This window comes from Gambusia affinis, linkage group LG09 (genome assembly GCF_019740435.1).
Source record: "Gambusia affinis linkage group LG09, SWU_Gaff_1.0, whole genome shotgun sequence".
NCBI lineage: Eukaryota > Metazoa > Chordata > Actinopteri > Cyprinodontiformes > Poeciliidae > Gambusia > Gambusia affinis.
In genome coordinates this window covers 5,286,440-5,303,873 of record NC_057876.1, presented here as the reverse complement: position 1 = coordinate 5,303,873, position 17,434 = coordinate 5,286,440, and the positions used below count along the sequence as shown (strand labels likewise).

Sequence of the window (17,434 nt, the reverse complement as noted above, 5' to 3'; positions counted from 1 at the left end):
AAATGGATGGATAGATGGATGGAGTACACAAAGTTAAGCAATAAGTCGGACAGTAAAGTACAAGGGCAACGGGCTCGGGCCTTTAATCACTGACACAATTCAGTTGTTACTAGAACAAGCTCCTACATCTTGAGAAACATTACTTATGAGTTAGTTTCGTCTAGAAACTCGACCAAAAATACTTGGGAAGATTTTGGGTTTTCGCAGCAGGTGGTCAAACCAAGAAAACAAGATGTCAGTCATGAGACACAGTCATCCCGCAAGTAACAGCAAGATCAACACGAGAAACTTAAAGGACGACTTGAAGACGAAGACGAGTTTTGAAAGTCGACCCTTTCAGTGTTGTCATCGGTCATCAGAGCTTTTGTGACCCAAAGGGTTAGAACTGCCCTCAGTAGATTTCAGAACCAGCTTTTCTCTGCTCAGGACAGTGTAGAACGTCGAGTGCTCACAGACTCCCAGGTGAAGAAGTATACACTTGAAATCCACACGCCTACGTGAAAGTGAGCCACACAAATGTTGGAGGTGTGGAAATTATCCTCCCCCCCTGTTTTTTGACAACCTTCCAACGACAAAGTTCTGTGGAAGGCAAGTTTGAAATCTCATAAACCTGGAAAAAAAAAAAAAGCTTTCGATTGCATTTCTCATTTGGAATAATAACCGTGTAGTGGAATTAGTAACATTTCTGTGGAATGGACCTGTGTGGAAAGCAGCCCACACTTAGACTGCAGTTGTTTTGGGAATCATTAGGCATGAAGTGCCTGCAGCACAAAATGCTTTCCATAAATTGGGCCATACCATAAAAAATAAAGACTTGAAAAAACAAACCATGCAGAACCAAAAAAGACTCATTAATGACAGGGCATAAAATGTATTGAATCGTCAAAAAAAAAAAAAGTATAATGACAGTAACTCGGGAACATCAGTGCAACTGAGTGAGCCAGAGATGACTGTAACGATCCGATCTGAGACCGGAGAACTCATCCAACAACCATTCGTCCCGATTCCCAGTTACCACTGTGGTGAGAGCTCTGGACCGCAGACGGTAAATGATGCTCTCCTGTTTATGACGCCGCCTTTTCAAAGTCAATCACATTATCTCCTTAATCCCATTACAGGACAAAACAAATATGTGAGAGTTCATGGCGGCAGATCATCTCCGCCAGAGCAAATAATAGATGTAGAGTGATTGGCGGCTTTAAATAAACTTAATTTGTGGGCCAAGGTGAAAGAGCTCATTACACTTTTGTCATTACAAGTTTATTTGGGTATTGGATACTGAGGCAATTAACTTTCCAGACTCTATAATTAACCAGGGGCGTGCACAGACAGAAACTAGGAGGCGCTAGAGCACCTGGAATTTTTTCCTCTGGACAAACAAAAATGGCCCTTCTGAATTTTTTGTTCTGTTTTTACAGTGTGTTGTATAAGTATGTGTTGACAGCAAAACCTGAGTGAAGTTTCCCACCCAGCCCCCTTCTTCAAATCAGACTAAATTGGTGTCAAACGTTTGTGCAGCAACAATTTTCGTTTGTGCCGCTTTCATTTTACAAATATTAAGAAATGTTTCTAGAGGTCATGAAAGGTCAACCAGCCCACCCACTTCTTTCAAATCAGACAAAATTCTTGTCAGTCAACTCGACTATGTTTGAGCAGGTTTGTGCAGCAAAAAGTTTTTTGTTTGAGTTGCTTTGGCTTTGAAAATATTAATGAAAGTTTAAAGGCCATTTTGGTTTAGTAGAAACAGGAGGGTTGGTTGACGTCTAGAGCCTTTAAACTTTCATGGATATTTTCAAAGTTAAAGCAGCACAAACAAAAAATGTTGCTGCACAAATACAGCCGAGTTGATTGACACCAATTTTGTCTGCTTTGAAGAAGGTGGGTGGGCTGTTTGACCTTTCATGACCTCTGGAGATATTTCTTAATATCTGTAAAATGATAGCGGCACAAAGGAAATTTTTTGCTGCGCAAATCAGGTCACTCAGGTAACCAGAGTAGAAAACACAAAAGTCACAAGAGCGGCCTAAACAATGCAACTGAAACTTCACATTTCCTTTCATTTTCAAAGTTTGATATTATTTTTAATGTCTCTGCTTCTTTGTAGGCCTTTATTTTGCTGCCAATTTCCAGAGTGCATTTGTTTTCCCCCGGACAAGACAAGGCCTGTGCCTGCTAACGAGTTTTTAATTACACTTGGACCGAGCCAAAAATTGTGGACGGATCTCTCCCCCGACTCCCACCCAAATATCCAGCTGCTCTCTCCCAGTGGTAGATCTGTAAGTCATTCACACGTTCACCAGACGTGCAAAAAAAAAAATAATAAAAATAATAATCAGAACAAGTGTTTATTCACAAGAAGAAAAACCACAATAATGAGAGTGATCTTTTTTTTGTCTGTCCGTTTTGTGACAAGAAATAAAATTTTTCAATCACAGAGTTGAATCGAATTTCGCAATTTAGTGATTTATTCACCGTATTGCATGTACTAAAAGTATATAACGAACCAAAACGATATCTTTCTTGTCTAGAGTGTAACCCTTCAGTAGTGCCTGTGAAAAACTAACAGCATTTGAGAGAGAAAGGATCCACTCTTGTATTTTTTGATGCCCTGCACAGACACTACAGGAGCTCCAAAGGCAGTGAAGTCAGTCCAACAGTTCATGTTCGGTTGTCATGGCGACAAAGTGTTTAAACTTGCCCATGGCAAGTGGAGAACCTCAGTTCTTCCATAACTGCACCAAAACGCATCCACCTCTGAGAGACAGACCCTGTTTCCTTTCTGAATGGTACGTAAGCTGGATGTTTTGATATTATTTACTATAACGTTTTGAGCAGAAGAGTGTGGGTCTGTCAGGCATCCAGAGGTTTTAACAAAAGAAACTCTTCTCTTCTTAAGTTTTTTTGGGATTACCTTTTAAAGAAATGGTCAAATAAGGGTGCGCTATCTGAGTGAAGTTGACCCCCTGGCCCCTTATCTTCTTTGAATTAAAACAAAATTAGTGTCAAACATTTGTGCTACCTTTGTGCAGTAATCATTTGTGGCGCTATCATTTTAAAAATATTAATAAATGTTTCCAGAGGTCGTCCAAATGTCAATCCACATTTACAAAATCCGATGAAATATGGTGTCAATCAACCGTGCTGCAAAATGTTTTGTTTGTGCCGTTGCCATTTTTAAGCGCTTTAGTTTTTTTTAAGAAAAAGTTTCCAGAGGTAACGAGAAATCAATCTGGCCCTTCCCCCAACACTAGATTGATCTAAATGAATTGTGCTGCGTTTGTGCTGCTAAAATCCTAGTCGAACACCAACTAACACCAAATTTGTTTGATTTTGTGGCGGGGACTGGCTGACCTTTGACAGCCTCTAAAGGTAACAGAAAACATTTACTAACATCTTTAAAAAGATTGCAGCACAAACAAAAATGTCTGCAGAACAAACATTTGACCCACATTTTGTTTAATTTGAATAAATGGGGGGAGGGCGGGGTGACAACGTCGTGGTGATTATATAGCCCTTCATAAATACTTACGTACTGTAAGCTAACTGCGAATTAAAAATAAAAGAAATCATGAAATGTCTCTAAAGATATTTTACATCTTGCTATTCAGCCAACATAAACAATTTTAGTAGTCCTAATAAGAATGTTTAGCCTGATTTCACGTCACAGTGAGAAATGGTTATGGTGTCTTTCAGTACAGTGGCTATAAATACCTTCCCACTTCCTGGTTTTGCTTCACTTTTACAGACTTAACGTGGTTTGTCCGCTCCCTTTATCCTAAACAGCCCAACCGGCGGGACGTTCAGAAGAGGATGATTGAAAACCTGTTTGCTGGCCTCATGCCACTTAGGACTCACTCAGCTTGTTTGTTTTGGTAATTTCCTTTTCCGGTTTATGTATTTTTTGAGTAGACTCTACATTTTGTCCTCGGAAAACTGGAGAAAACAGGAAGCAGAGGTAATATTCTTTGTGACTTAGCGGTGACAGTCATCAGAAGCTAGAGGAATAATAAACTCGGTCTTAAGTTGTTTTTTTTTTTTTTTATCGACATCCTTTACGTTCTTCTTAAAGCTTTTAACCAAATTGCTTATCGTCCAGGTTGTTTCTGCATTACTAGAAGGAGCTAATTAAAATGTTAATACTTCTCATTTCAATAGACCCGCCTCGCACTTAAGACAAATAAACTGAACTGGCTCCGCCGACAGACAGACAGACAGACGTGGAGGATTTGAATTATGTCTCGATTTCTGCGCTTTGTGTCAAGCCAGAGCTCCACTCGGCTTCCCGACCAAATAATTATACTCTGTAAAGCAGCATTAGGCATGCTTCACTGTCTCCTATATTTAGAAAAGAGTGTTTCCGAAGTCCCAATACACAGTGCAATAATTCATTCAATTAAACGGATTGTTCGGGAGTTCAGGCAGGGATAATCAGAACACCAAATATAATCAATCGAGTGTGTTCATTACGTTCCGAGGGTTTGCTAATAATGGCCCCTCCGCGTTGTGTTAAACGCTTACAAATGACCGGATTATTATTGGAAACCGGAATCGAAATGCGAACACAAAAGAGGCAGAGGTAAAATAAATAAATAAATAAAACAATGTTATCAGTGTTAGGGAAGGCGTGGGCTTTGACAGCCAAAGAGGCAAAAATGACAGGCTCTCTGAAGTCACACAGCAGCTGCTTTTAGAAAGAAAATAATATTTTCTCGCTGGTATTCACACACAAGATATGGTTTTAGCTCGTGCTCTCTTTATTGTTAATTTCATCCCTGAAGATTGACGCTACATGTTATTTAAATTTAATTTAACCCCTCACTTTGTCACATGCATGATAGCTTACAGGTGAAGTAAAAGTTACACACATGACGGATTTGACCTTGAGCACACACACACACACACACATGTTTGCGCAGCTATCTTTGCAGGGACTTTCCATTGACTTCCATTCATTTCTACAGCCTAAACCTTACCCTAACCCTAACACTAACCATTACATACCTAACTCTAACCAAAACTCAATTCACACCTTAATCCTAAATCTGACCCCTGACCCAAAAACAGCGTTTACCCTTTTCCCCTTGTGGGATCCAGGCTTCGGTCCCCACAAGGAGAAGTGTGTCCCCACAACGTGGTATATGTCAGGAAAATGGTCCCCACAAGGTATTAGAAACAAACGCGCACGCACGCACACACACACACACACACACACACACACACACACACACACCATACCATACAATGCAAAAATGGAAACTCATTACATGCGGCTGTCTCTGACAGGAAAGTCGCTATGATATAACAGCGATTTCAGCTGCGCTTCAAATATGACAAAATCCATTTGTTCTTACTAAAGGGGGGCAAGTAAAATCTCCACCAAGGATTATTTTTTTGTAAAAGAAAATCAAAGTTGTAATCCAGTCTGGCCTGTGAAATGATTCTGACTTTAGAAGGAGTTAGTCACCTATAGAACAACATGTCCTTTTTTTTTTTAGTAGCTTGTAGTAAATTGTTATTTGATGAAGCTCAGCAAAAGCAAGCTGCCACAAGCATATGACCGATGACATCACATAAGGCAAAGGCTGAAAAAAAAACACCATTCTGTTGTGTTGTTTGTTGCTTTTCCCTCATTGATTGAATGTTTTTGATCGGATTGCACCTTCAACTGTAGCAAGAAATTTCAGCCGCATGGATTTCTGTAACATTTGGCATCAACAAAACACAAGGAAGTGGTTTAAGAAATACAGAAGATGCACGGATATGTTAAAGAAGTCTGAGTTCAGGCTGTATGCATTGTCCAGGCGAAATACATAGCCATTCACAAGCTTGGTACTGGATTCACTCATTGTACGAGTGAAGAATACACACGGCAACCAGGAATGTGAACTGTACCAGTTAAAGTTCAAAGGTCAAACAGACCAAATTCAGGGTCAAATTCTTGTTAAACATTTCGGAACTCAAGTACAACTTAAATTCTTCAGAGTTCACGTCAAAATGTGTCCAAGGTCAGTGTGTTAGCTTGCTGCTCATACCTTTTGTGATGTCACTGACCCAAATACAAAGAAGAAGAGCTGCTCATAATGACCAGGGAGTTATTATGAGCAGTTTATAATATTTTGTAAACTTTTGTATTCTCTGAAATCTTGCAACAAAAAAATCCATTCTTCATCATGTAGCTGTAAATATAAGTTTATATTTTTTTGGGGGAGAAAAATGCATAATTAGGTTGCTCCTTTAAATATTTGGTACCATTTTACATTTTCATAGCTGAAGCTGACTAATAAATAGCTTGTAGATATGGTAGCCATTCAGCTATAAACACTTTATACATCATTAATAACTGTTTATTATGCATTAATTAAGAGTGAAAAGGATACTATATTAAAAATATATATATTTACAAGTTTTATTGGGCTTATCTCCAGATAAAATTTACAGTTCAACTGCTCTCCTTTAATTAATGCCTAACAAACAGTTATTTGTGAGTTATAAAATGTTTAGAGGTTAATTAATAACATATATATTGACTATTTAATAGACATCTATAAGTATACATTCATTGCAAAGTGGTACCAACTATTTAAATCCCATATCACATAAAAAAAAAAAGTTGAGCCTCCATCATTTGTACAAGTTTCTGGCAGGAAATCTTTCACTCCAAAATACAGACAAGCAAATCCTGTGACTCCGTTGATGTAACAAGAGGGGGGGAAAACAACTCCTGTAATCACTGTTGGTTAAATTATATTAGCAGGATTTTATAAGATTATGCGATTGTTTGGAACATCCTTATAAAGACAAATTTTGTTAGAAAAAGTTTTGCCCTTTTTGTCTTCTATAATGTGTATATAGCAGTGCTACATTAAGGTTATTAGCCATCACTTTTTGATTTCTTTTCCTTTTTTCAAATGGAGGTTTTCACACAGTGGTTGTGGTTACATAGTGTGAAAAAATTAAACCAGTAGTTGTTGGTTTATTGAAGGAGAAGCTTTCTATGCGTATATGACAAACAGTGCTGCTGCTGCTGCCCTACAAATGCTGTCTGAGTTTGAAAGTCTCAAGCTGCTCAGTCTGCCTCAGCAGCTGCCTGGCAGCTCTGACGCGGCTCTCATGTTTGTTTCATGACAGCAGATCAGATTTATTCTTTTCTCTTCAGCCCGCCTGTAACCGAGTGCAAGACCCGAACGGAGGAGGGAAGTGGCAAAACCTGACAATTTCGCATCGAGTCTTGAGCTGACCCAGAGAAAATATGCCACTTGAGTAATCCATTCTTCTGTTTTTCCTGTTATTTCAGTGTTTTTTTGTTGTTGTTGTTGTAGTTTTTTTTTAACTTAATATTACAAGAGTTGGCAGGCAGACAATTGCTTAAAGAAAAGCATATCACGGCTGATTGTTTACATCTTATATAATCCCAAATATCCATGAGCAGAGGAAGAACAATCTGTAATCCTCAAACAGCTGACGCATTGCTGTGAAAGACACCGGCTGCATTTATGTCCTTTTCATAGATTATCAATCGTTTATCTTTATTGCAGAACAATGATAGTGCTGGAAAAAATAGCCAGCTGATGAAAGGTATTCAAAAGCAGAACTTGGTTGAATTTCACTGTCCTAAACAAAAAAATGTGTGAATCTTAATATTCGGTTTCCTACATATGAATGTTTTCTTACACAACAACGTGGCCTTTTGCTGGCACGTGAGCCAACGCTCGCCCATGTGCGTGCGGTGCGTGTGTGAGTGAGTGATACTTTAACCCGACAATCTGACAGCGGGATTTCCTGCAAGCAACTGTAGTGCGTGGGTTGCTATGTTGAGCAGAGATGCGCGGGGTCATGTGTGGATGCGTGGGATGCAATGTACAGTATGGTGTTCTAAGTATATTCACTGGCACACAGCATAGACTAAGACAAGTGTTGGTGATCAACACTTTGAAGGAAGCGAGAACTGTTTCAGATTCTACTTATATAAAGAACATGCCGGTGTGTCCTGGTAGCAACGAGGTTTTTAATCTGGAATGTGCCTGAAAGCAGTGACTCTGTACACACCGAGGAGATCGTTTTAAGTTTTGCTGCAGTTTGAATGTAATGGTTGGCTGCCATCTAGTGGAGAGAGCGGTGGTCCTCGAACGGCAAACTTAAAAGTTTGCATTTCTAATTGCTGTATTTTAAAGAAATGGCACCAAGAAGGCGGTGTTATCACCGCACCGTCACATGTTTTTACAAGTTGGTTCAATTAACTTTGTTAGACTTTCACTTGACAGCCTTAGAGCTGCAGAAAACATGGAGGTAATTGGCAAAAATTCCCGTGGAACTGCACAGGCAGCAGTTGCTATGACAACGGTACACAAAGTCTGACTTACAACTTGGTGTTGAATTTCTTCTCTTTTTTGTTTCTTTGCTTAGGAGCAGCGTTATGGTGGGTCTTCTATTTATTAACAACAAACTAAAGTAGTGTTTGAGGTAGCTTTCATTACTATATGCAGAATAGCAGCTACTTCCTGTTGGTTTTTATCGAGAGACATTTATTTTCGTCTGACTTCACAAGCAAGCAGCATTTTTCTTAGATTCGAACTTCTTTCTCTCTCCTTTTTTTTGTTATCCAAAAAAGAAACGTAACTAGACAAAAGTTTAGCAGTGTCTTTCAAATTATGAAAGTTTTTATCAGGGATTTAAAACATTTTCTTTCTTGTTTGTAAGTAATAATAGTAATAAGAAGGTTGTATTTTACAAGCTTATTCCATTTGGTTTGTCTTGTTCTGAAGTCACAGAAAACACGGAAGTAGTTGACAGACTTATACGAAAGAGACAAAGGCACCGGTTGCCATGCCAACAGAACACAAGTCCTTCTAGAATCTTCGAGGTAGGTAAATTCTTAGGGTTTTAAGTCATTAAAACCAACCTGGTCACGTGGTAGGATGACTTTTTGTTATTTGCATCAAGCGTAAGACGTTTTCTTAATCTTGTTTGTTCCCTGTTCTTTAGGAAAAAAAGCAAAAAATTTAGGTTAGCTTGGCAAAGCCTGTATTTAGCTTGCACTTTTAGCTCTTTTCTAAGTTGTTTTAGGCAATAAACGGTATAAAACTACTTCAAAATGCTAGCCATTTCATGTTTGTTTGTTTGTTTGTTTGTTTTACTTTTTGTCACATTTAAATGTTCTAGTCATATAATTGATTCAAAGTTTTCAAACAATCTTTTTTTATAGGGGGAAAAACATGTGAAAATTGATTACCATAATGAATTATCCGAGATTTACTTGTGATTAACAAACATTTTAGGGAAAACCAAGTTCAGCTTTCACTAACGACACCTCGGCTAGACCTGCTGAATAAAAATAATTTGATCTTAGGATATTTAAGAGTAGATGATAAATAAAATCATTGACTCATTTATCATTCAGGAAACAATACCTCAAAGCCCATGGGACTTGAGTGAGCCAGAGTGAGAGCTATTTTGTGGATTTAAGACGAAAATATTTAAATATGAGCTTTGCTACATCAAACGTATAACATGAAACAAAGTTATTCCTATCAGGCATCGGTCGGCTTTGCATAAATAGACGATAAGGATGCAAACCTTAAAGAAAAATGTATACAAACAACATCAGCACAAAACGATCTCAATATTGCTTTAATTAATACCAATACTTGACCTTTGATTTTTCTGTCTTGTGTTTTATGTGTCTTTTTTACGGCAGAATTAAAGGGTGAGCTGGTGTGGCTCTGGACAACAGAAATAAAAATGTCTTCACCACATCCCTGTAAGTTTCTGGCAGGATGCTAAGCTTTCACACTTACAATATACCAGCACACCCACAGTACCGTTACAACATTTGTGTTTTCAGCTGTCGGAGCAGACAGGGCTTTGGTTTCAGAGGCTGATGTTGCTGCTAAATTACAAAAAGCAGGTATAAAATGACAAAATCTCCAGTGAAAAAAAAAAAGTGAGATAATTAAACTCCTATTAGCATATGTGTTCTTTTTTTTTTCTTCATTCCTGTGTGCAGAAATGAGGAGGAGGGCACAGCAGAGCCCATATAAAGTGCCAAACAACAAGACGGTTTTTGCACTGAGCTCAGAGGAAACGGAAAACCGTAGAGAGGTCTGTGTGTGCTTAGTCGCAAATAAAAAATGGATTTAGTCGTGTCGAAGTCATGCTTCTCTCCCCCCAACCCTATTTTTGCTTCTTTTTTTTTTCTTTTTTTTTGGTGCTCAGGAAATGCGAAAATTTCTGGCGCTGCCAATTGAAGAAAAGGCAACCCACGCTGCGAGAGCGCAGGCCAAGCTGAAGAATGAGCTGATGGGAGTACTGGAGGAGGAGGAGGAGGAGGAGGACGGGGAGGAGGAAAACGAGAAGAAGAAAAGTCTGAAGCAAATCAGGAGTAAAGCAGCTTTCCCTAAAGAAACATCGAGAACACACGAGCTGAAAATTACCACGGCGAAGGGAGGTAACGTGAGGAAAGGGTGGAGAAGTTCAGCTTTTATACAATGTTAATCAGTTGTGGGTGTATCTATTGACGCCCGTGATAAATTGTGTAAAGAGCCTTAAAAAAAGAAGTCTTTCTTTTATGGCGGCAGCGTAATCTTTCATGGAAAATTTGTGGAAAATCCTGAGTTTTATTCAGTGGAAAAGAAATTCCACGTTATGAAACGTTTGTTTCTAACAAAACAATAACCTGTGGCGCGATTACAGGAACAAAAACAACATAACGATTCAGTTATCACACAATAAATGTAAATCTCGTTTATCAGCGTCACATTTCAGCCACTAGACAAATACAAAGTGCTTTTCATAATAATAGCATAAAATGTTGCACTGCAGCGTCGTAATGAAGCAAAATAAAAAAAAAGTGGGAATATAGACTACAATTGAAGATGTTCCAGTTATTATTAACCAAAAGCAATTCTAAACAAATAGGTTTTGATTTAAAGGAACTCAGTGTTCTGGTAGTTTTCTGGAAGTTAATTCCAGATTGGAGGAGCAGAAAAACTCCATGTTTGGTTTTGATTCTAGAGCTGAACCAACAACAACAACAGAGCTTTAATGTAGTTTGGTGCTAAGCCAAGATCTTGCTGGGACATCAGCTCAAGTTTTAACTCCTGAAATGTTTCTGAAAATTTTGAGTCCATCATTACTGCTGATCCGATTTCATCCCTGATCAGTAGCTTCTGGCTATAATAGCTAGAAGCTGCGTGCTCACTTTTGATCGTCCCTCTTTAGGTCCAAAAGTAATGACTTTGTTCAGTTTAGGTTTTTTGTTCAACGGAAGAAAGTTATGCATTGATTTGTTCTAAACCACTTCTGAGCGCTATTGTGTTTCACGGTTACCTGGTGATGTGGTAATATAGAGCTAGTCGGAGCGTGTGGACATTAAACAAGAGGTAGACCAACGTAGAGCCTTGGGGAACCCCCTGCGTGTGACTGAGGTGCTTCTTAGTTATTTTTCTTCCGCTCAAGAAGGCATGGCAGAAAAAAAAAACAACCAACCCTTACAAAAAAAAATCCCATGAAAATCACGGGACCACATGAAAACCACACATTTGGTTCACACAACTTTTTACACAAATTTTAAACAAATTCTTCAAGTCCACTTTTTCTATAAAAAAAAAGAGAAAGAAATCACTCAACTATCTGCTTTTTTTTTTTTTTTACCCGTCCTCAACTGTCCAACGGCGCGAAATGCAGAATCTTCACTACTTAAACTTTTTATATATATATATATTTACTTTAACCCTTTATTTTGTATTATTTTATTTTATAAAGCATTTTAAACTTTTATTTCACACCAGTTGGTTATTTTTTTTGTCAACTATATACTTTACATTATTATCAAATATTTTTATTTACACATAAATATAAATGTCGCTTTGTCTTAAAGTTGAAGTTTATGCCCCTGGCATAACTTAACTTAAATAACTTAACTTTTATTTAAGTTATGCCAGAGGCACATAAACTAAGGGACATGTGAGAAATATGTGATCACATGTGATCCCCTGTTGAATAAACCATGGATCACATGAACAAAATACTTTATCACATGTGGAAAATGGGAACCACATGTGAATTTCAAGGGATTTCTTTGTAAGGGGAAACTTTCAACTGGGACACTGGGGGAATCGAGAGAGAGAAAGAGACGTCAAGAGAAGTGGTCAAAGATCCACCTCTCAGGTCTTTGTTTAGGAGCTAGTCATGCATTTTACCATGGGCGTCAACAAATTTATCCACACTTGTCAAAAATGTCATTTTTTGACTTCGTGCAGAACTCAGTTGTCGTCTTTTCCTGTCTCAACAGAGAAACTCACAAAAGAAAGCAGACATGAATTACTCCTCATGGAACGGCAACAAGCAGTCTTGGAGGTGAATTGTTTAGACGGTGGAATGGATTTGGACTCGCAGTCAGAGTCAGTCTAGTCCTGGCGCCAAACAAAAACCATTCGTATTTTAGTTTCGATTAAGGGAACATTCTAAAGTAAACAGTGAAATCTCGAGAAGAGTCCAGATTTGTCTTTAAATGTTCCCTATAAATGAGATGAGCAAAGCAAAGGTTATGGCTTTACTTACTTTTTTTACAGAAAACAGATTCTATGAATTCCAAGAGAATAATAGAGGCAGGTGGTAATATGTCCTCCTGATCTTTTGGGGTTTGTTTTCTAGTTGTCTCTGATGACTAAACGCTCTGAGATCCTGAAGATGGAGAAGGCCGTTGCAAAAGAGGAAAGAAAGCTGAAACAACTTGAGAAGCTCATCGAAATGGACAACCAAAAGTTTGAAGCGTTCCTCAGGGAGAATGAGAGGAAGTCAGTGGAAGCCAGAGCTCTGTGGGTGCAACTGTGAACGTCTTCACTGTGGGACAACAAGATATTGTTTTAGGATATTGTTCTAACAAACACGCGCATCTGTACGCTTTCAGTTTTGAGCGGGAGGAAAAGTCAAAACAGGAGAAGAATGCCGCGATCAAGGAGCTGACCGATGAAATGAGGACCATTCAAAGGTAGCGGGGTCACATTTTGATACTTCACCTCTGACCTGCTTCTCTCCCTCTGCTGAAATGAAGCATGAACTGTGTTAGTTTTGTTCTTGTGTGAATAACAAAACAAACAGGGTTAAGGGGGGAAACGCAAATCCACCACACACTTTGTAGACGCCTAGCTTGTGGTTATGAAGTGGCAAAATACGAAAAGGTCCTTAGAGTACAAACACTTGTTACGTTATATGACATTATTTAGTGCGCAGAAGTATCCGAGAGGTGAGAAGACTGCAACTAGAGGTCTGTGTTGTGCTTTTTAAAAATTATTATTACTTCACAGTGAACTTGAGAAGTATGAAGACGCTCTGACAGGCTACCTGAAATACAAGGACTTCCTGTTCAGGCTTTCTCCTGCAGAGTGGCAGGATGAGCAGAAGAGCAAAGATTCAAAGACTAAAACGTCGTCCGAACAGAGTGATGGACAGGAACCTACTGAGACGGGTATTTGGAATAACAATTTAGCGTTGCTCAGGTTGATTGCTAATTTAATTGTTTCTGCTCCCGAGATGCATTTTGGTGATTAAAAGCAATCATTTATTTGTGTGTCTCCTGTTTGCCTATCCACAGGTTTGGAGAGGAAGTTTCCCCCTGTCACAGCGACCAGGTTGTCCTCTGCTCAAAGTGACACACTGTGACAGCACTTACACACACTTCTAACCATCTGCGCTCTGTGCTGTACACCAGAACATTTTAATTTGCTCGTGTTTTCCATATAACAGTCAATGGATGTATTTAAGTTTTCACTGTTACACACGGCGAGGTGTCTGCGTGTCCTTAAAGAGTCTTTTAAAAAGTCTTACATTCATGTGGCTAACATGAAGGCCTTTAAATGTCTTAGATGGATTTTTAACATGTAAGTTGATCACAGGTCACACGTTTTGTGGCTCGATGTGGTTGAGGCTACTGCCGAAATGCTGTCAGTATACTTTTGCTAGCTAGCCAGCTAGCGTTGCTACATCTGGCAGGACGATGTTTGTCTTCACCACTGGCTTCACATCTGTTACCAACCAATGAGATGTTACAAAGATTAAAAGGAAAGAAAATGAATCTCTTCAACTTACATAAGAATTTGACAGTATCTCATAGTCAGTCTCACGAGGTGTGCCATTTTCTTCTCAGTAATTTTCCGTTCTTATATATATATATATATATATATATATATATATATATATATATATATATATATATATATATATATATATATATATATATATATATAAATGTGCGATTCTCCTTTGTGCTTTTCTGTCGTGATACAGACAGAAATGTCTAAAAAGTCTTAAATTTGCGCTAGTGAATCCTGAAGAGACCCTGTCTAATTACTGTAACGTAATAGTAATGAATGAAATGAAACTCTAATCAATACCTGTCACATTTTAAAAGGCTTTTTTGAAAGTTTTTGTGAGTAAAATAGCATCTTAGCCTTCATAAAGAGTCTGCAGCAGCAGCAACAAAAAACAAAGGAGGATTAAAGGAGATTACCACAATTATTATCGTCAGAAATCTTTAAACTTAATTTCCGACGCTGTTATTAAGAACATAAAAGAAATTTCTGAATTTATCTTGTATTCATGACAGTGGCCACATGGAACTTGAATTTTTGTCAAATTTTTTGCCAAGCTTCCCACTCCCCCCCCCCTTACGTTCTTTTGCTTCTGCATTTTTAAACTCGTGATTCTTGAGTTTGTAGTTTAGATTAAACACCAAGATATGATATTTCTTTTTTTATTTCTTTTTTGTTAAATTACAGTATAACTGATCCAATACTGGAGTGTGTCTTGAATGTTATTGGATGGGAAAAGATTTTGCGATAGATCGGTGAAAAGTTAGCAAATTGCACTGGCAAGTAAAAGTGGGACAAATTTACTTATGTTGATAAGATTGTGGAGCAAAATCTTAAATCAGATTTTATTTAACCTTTTATTTAACTACACATATTAAATAAATATTAAATATTGGCTGTAGGCTTAACACATTACATTGTATTTGTAGATACCATTACCCAACTTCACTATTAAAACTGTTTACACTGATTAATTCTGGACATGCGTTTTCTTGTGTGCAGCTCCCTCTTGTGGTAGAAAATTGGGAATGATTTACGAAACGTATTCATTTAAAACTCTGTCTTTATGTATTTCAGAGAGAAAACGTGTTCACTGGATTATGACAGCTTAGAGGTCAGTTTCCCCTTCACCGGAACATCATACCTTTGGAGTGTTTACCTGCAGTTCTCACCTTTGCCGTCCCTCCTCCATTCAGGATAAGCCAGAGCTTTACTTCACCGATCCCCAGCAGCTGCTGGACCTGATGTCAGAGCTGACGGAGCAGAACCTGTCTCTGATTCAGAACTCTGCGACGACGGGGGAGGCGCTGGCGAAACTCCGGCAGACTGTGGACACAACCAGGAGGAAGATGTAAGTGGTGCGCTCAGCAGCCTGCACCTTTTTCTCTTCTTATCCGGCATCATTTAAAGCCTTCGCCAAGTTTATACATTGCTGTGTGTGCGCATGTGAAGTGAAAACAAGGAGGAGAAGATAGCCCTGCAGATTAAAGAGCTGAACCAGAAACTCGACAAAGAGAAGGCGAGAGGCGCGAAGCTCGAACAGATGGTCCAGCTTCATGTTTCACTGAGCTCACAGGACCAAGTAAGGACACTAAATATGCAGATCTGGTCCCTTTTCTGGAGAGTCTGCACTCATATTTGCACGCATATTTCAGAGTGATAGTGCTCTGAAGAATGAGAAAGTGCCAAACAGAAAGTGGAACAGGGGAATTTTCTGTTCTGTGTAGGGTGTTCACTGTAGGGGGACACATAATAATTTCTTCTTTCTGATAGATGTAGGTTTGATCCGAAACAGCAGAAAAAATTTGCAAAATTCAGAAAAACAGACCATTTTACATAGCAATTTGTCTTCTCTTGTTCTCCTTGGACACAGCTGACGGGTTTTTAATGTCAGACGTGGGATTAAATCGTCTTCCAACATCTGCATGTAACTTTTTTCTTCTTTTTTTTTTTGACCAATGGACAGAAGAGTATTCATCTTGATCAGAGGTCTGAAACCTTTACAAAGAGCCATGTTTAGTTCATTGACAAAACTCTATTTGTTTTTGTTTTTTAAATATCTGCTGCTGAATACTTTGTAATTTTTAAAGAAGCACAATTTCATTTATATTTTTAAGTTTTAAAATAAAGACAAAACATCAAACTTTTGAAAAAAAAAAAAAAAGAAGATGGATTTCTTTTCTTCTACAGGATAATGTTTTTGGAGAACTGTAACACTGCAAAAACAACAAAATATTTATTATAAAAGTATTTTTTTGGTAAAGTTATGTGTGCAAGTGTCTAATAATTTACAGGTAAGTTTTCAGAAAAACATAGGAGCTCATTTTAGTTAAATACTTCCTTAGTATTGATAAAAAAATTACTGGTTGCATTAGTACATTATTTCTCTTATAACAAGACATTTCTCCAGCGTTATAAGTGAAATAATCTGCCGCAGGAATTAATAGTTTTTCATCAATATTAAAGAATTATTCACTTAAAACAAGCTTGTATATCTTGCTGAAAAGTTACTTGTAATTTTTGTCTTAGTTCAAGTGCATTAAAATATTTGCACCAGAAATTAGACCAAAAATACCTTGTGAGAATTTGTGTTTTTGTAGTGGAAAAAAAGCACATATTTTCTAAGAAGTAAAAATAGATTTTTAAAAAATACTTGAATTCTTTGGTCATTTTGCTGTGGCACCTTTTTTTTTTTTTTTGCAATTGACTGAATGAAAAACATGAACAATCTTCTGCAGCTCCATCAGATTCTCAAGAAACTGAGCTACTAAAAGAGCTACTTAGCGTTAGTGGAGCATTTATTATATTTAAACTCCTGGTGTTTTTTTGTTTTTTTTTTTCTTTTGATTTCCAGGACGAAATGTTGGACGCTCTCGATAAAAAGGTGACAGAGGTTTACAGCGGCTGTGTGGAAAACAGGATCACCGACCTCAAGACCTTGCAGAAGGTGGCAAAAATCGAGAGTCGCGTCTTCTCGCTGCTGCAGAGCCTCGAAGGCATGCCAGTAGAGAGACTGGCGGTGGTTAAGAAGGTCAAGGACAGCGAGAAGAGGAGCAGGTATCACTGAGAGTATGATGTGTAATGACACCAATCCAAGGGTTTATTTAGCCCCTCTATCCTCACACTGTGACTCAGGATGCGTGAGGAAAAGCTGATGGAGCAGAGAGAGAAACAAAAGGAACGGATGAGGAAGTATCTGGAGAGATCATTGGCTGACTCCAAGAAAATTGTATGTCTGAATCCTCTAATTAGTCAGAGTATTAACCGCAGGGACATAGAAATCCACAATAAGATCATTGTAGAGTCAGAGACAGATGGAGTCACGGTTTTTGTCCTTTTTTTTTCCA

General features: G+C 38.2%; 1 protein-coding gene across 4 annotated transcripts in view; it reads left to right on the top strand.

Moving 5' to 3' along the window:
* Nucleotides 1-2,714: 2,714 nt before the first annotated feature.
* Nucleotides 2,715-17,434, top strand: part of LOC122837216 (cilia- and flagella-associated protein 100-like) — a 16,699-nt gene continuing 1,979 nt past the window's right edge. Inside the window, exons 1-17 of one of the 4 annotated variants that reach the window (XM_044127407.1) lie at nt 2,715-2,786; nt 7,157-7,260; nt 8,763-8,860; nt 9,695-9,757; nt 9,842-9,904; nt 10,004-10,098; nt 10,213-10,444; nt 12,290-12,354; nt 12,652-12,815; nt 12,908-12,988; nt 13,305-13,465; nt 13,592-13,628; nt 15,165-15,201; nt 15,284-15,438; nt 15,540-15,669; nt 16,942-17,144; nt 17,223-17,316. In XM_044127407.1, the coding sequence (XP_043983342.1) occupies nt 9,739-9,757; nt 9,842-9,904; nt 10,004-10,098; nt 10,213-10,444; nt 12,290-12,354; nt 12,652-12,815; nt 12,908-12,988; nt 13,305-13,465; nt 13,592-13,628; nt 15,165-15,201; nt 15,284-15,438; nt 15,540-15,669; nt 16,942-17,144; nt 17,223-17,316 (1,536 nt within the window). In that variant the 5' untranslated portion in view covers nt 2,715-2,786; nt 7,157-7,260; nt 8,763-8,860; nt 9,695-9,738. Of the gene's footprint in view, nt 2,787-3,745; nt 3,956-7,149; nt 7,261-8,261; nt 8,417-8,762; nt 8,861-9,694; nt 9,758-9,841; nt 9,905-10,003; nt 10,099-10,212; nt 10,445-12,289; nt 12,355-12,651; nt 12,816-12,907; nt 12,989-13,304; nt 13,466-13,591; nt 13,629-15,164; nt 15,202-15,283; nt 15,439-15,539; nt 15,670-16,941; nt 17,145-17,222; nt 17,317-17,434 lie in introns of those variants that run through there. The other 3 variants (XM_044127406.1, XM_044127408.1, XM_044127405.1) reach the window with 3 other exon arrangements.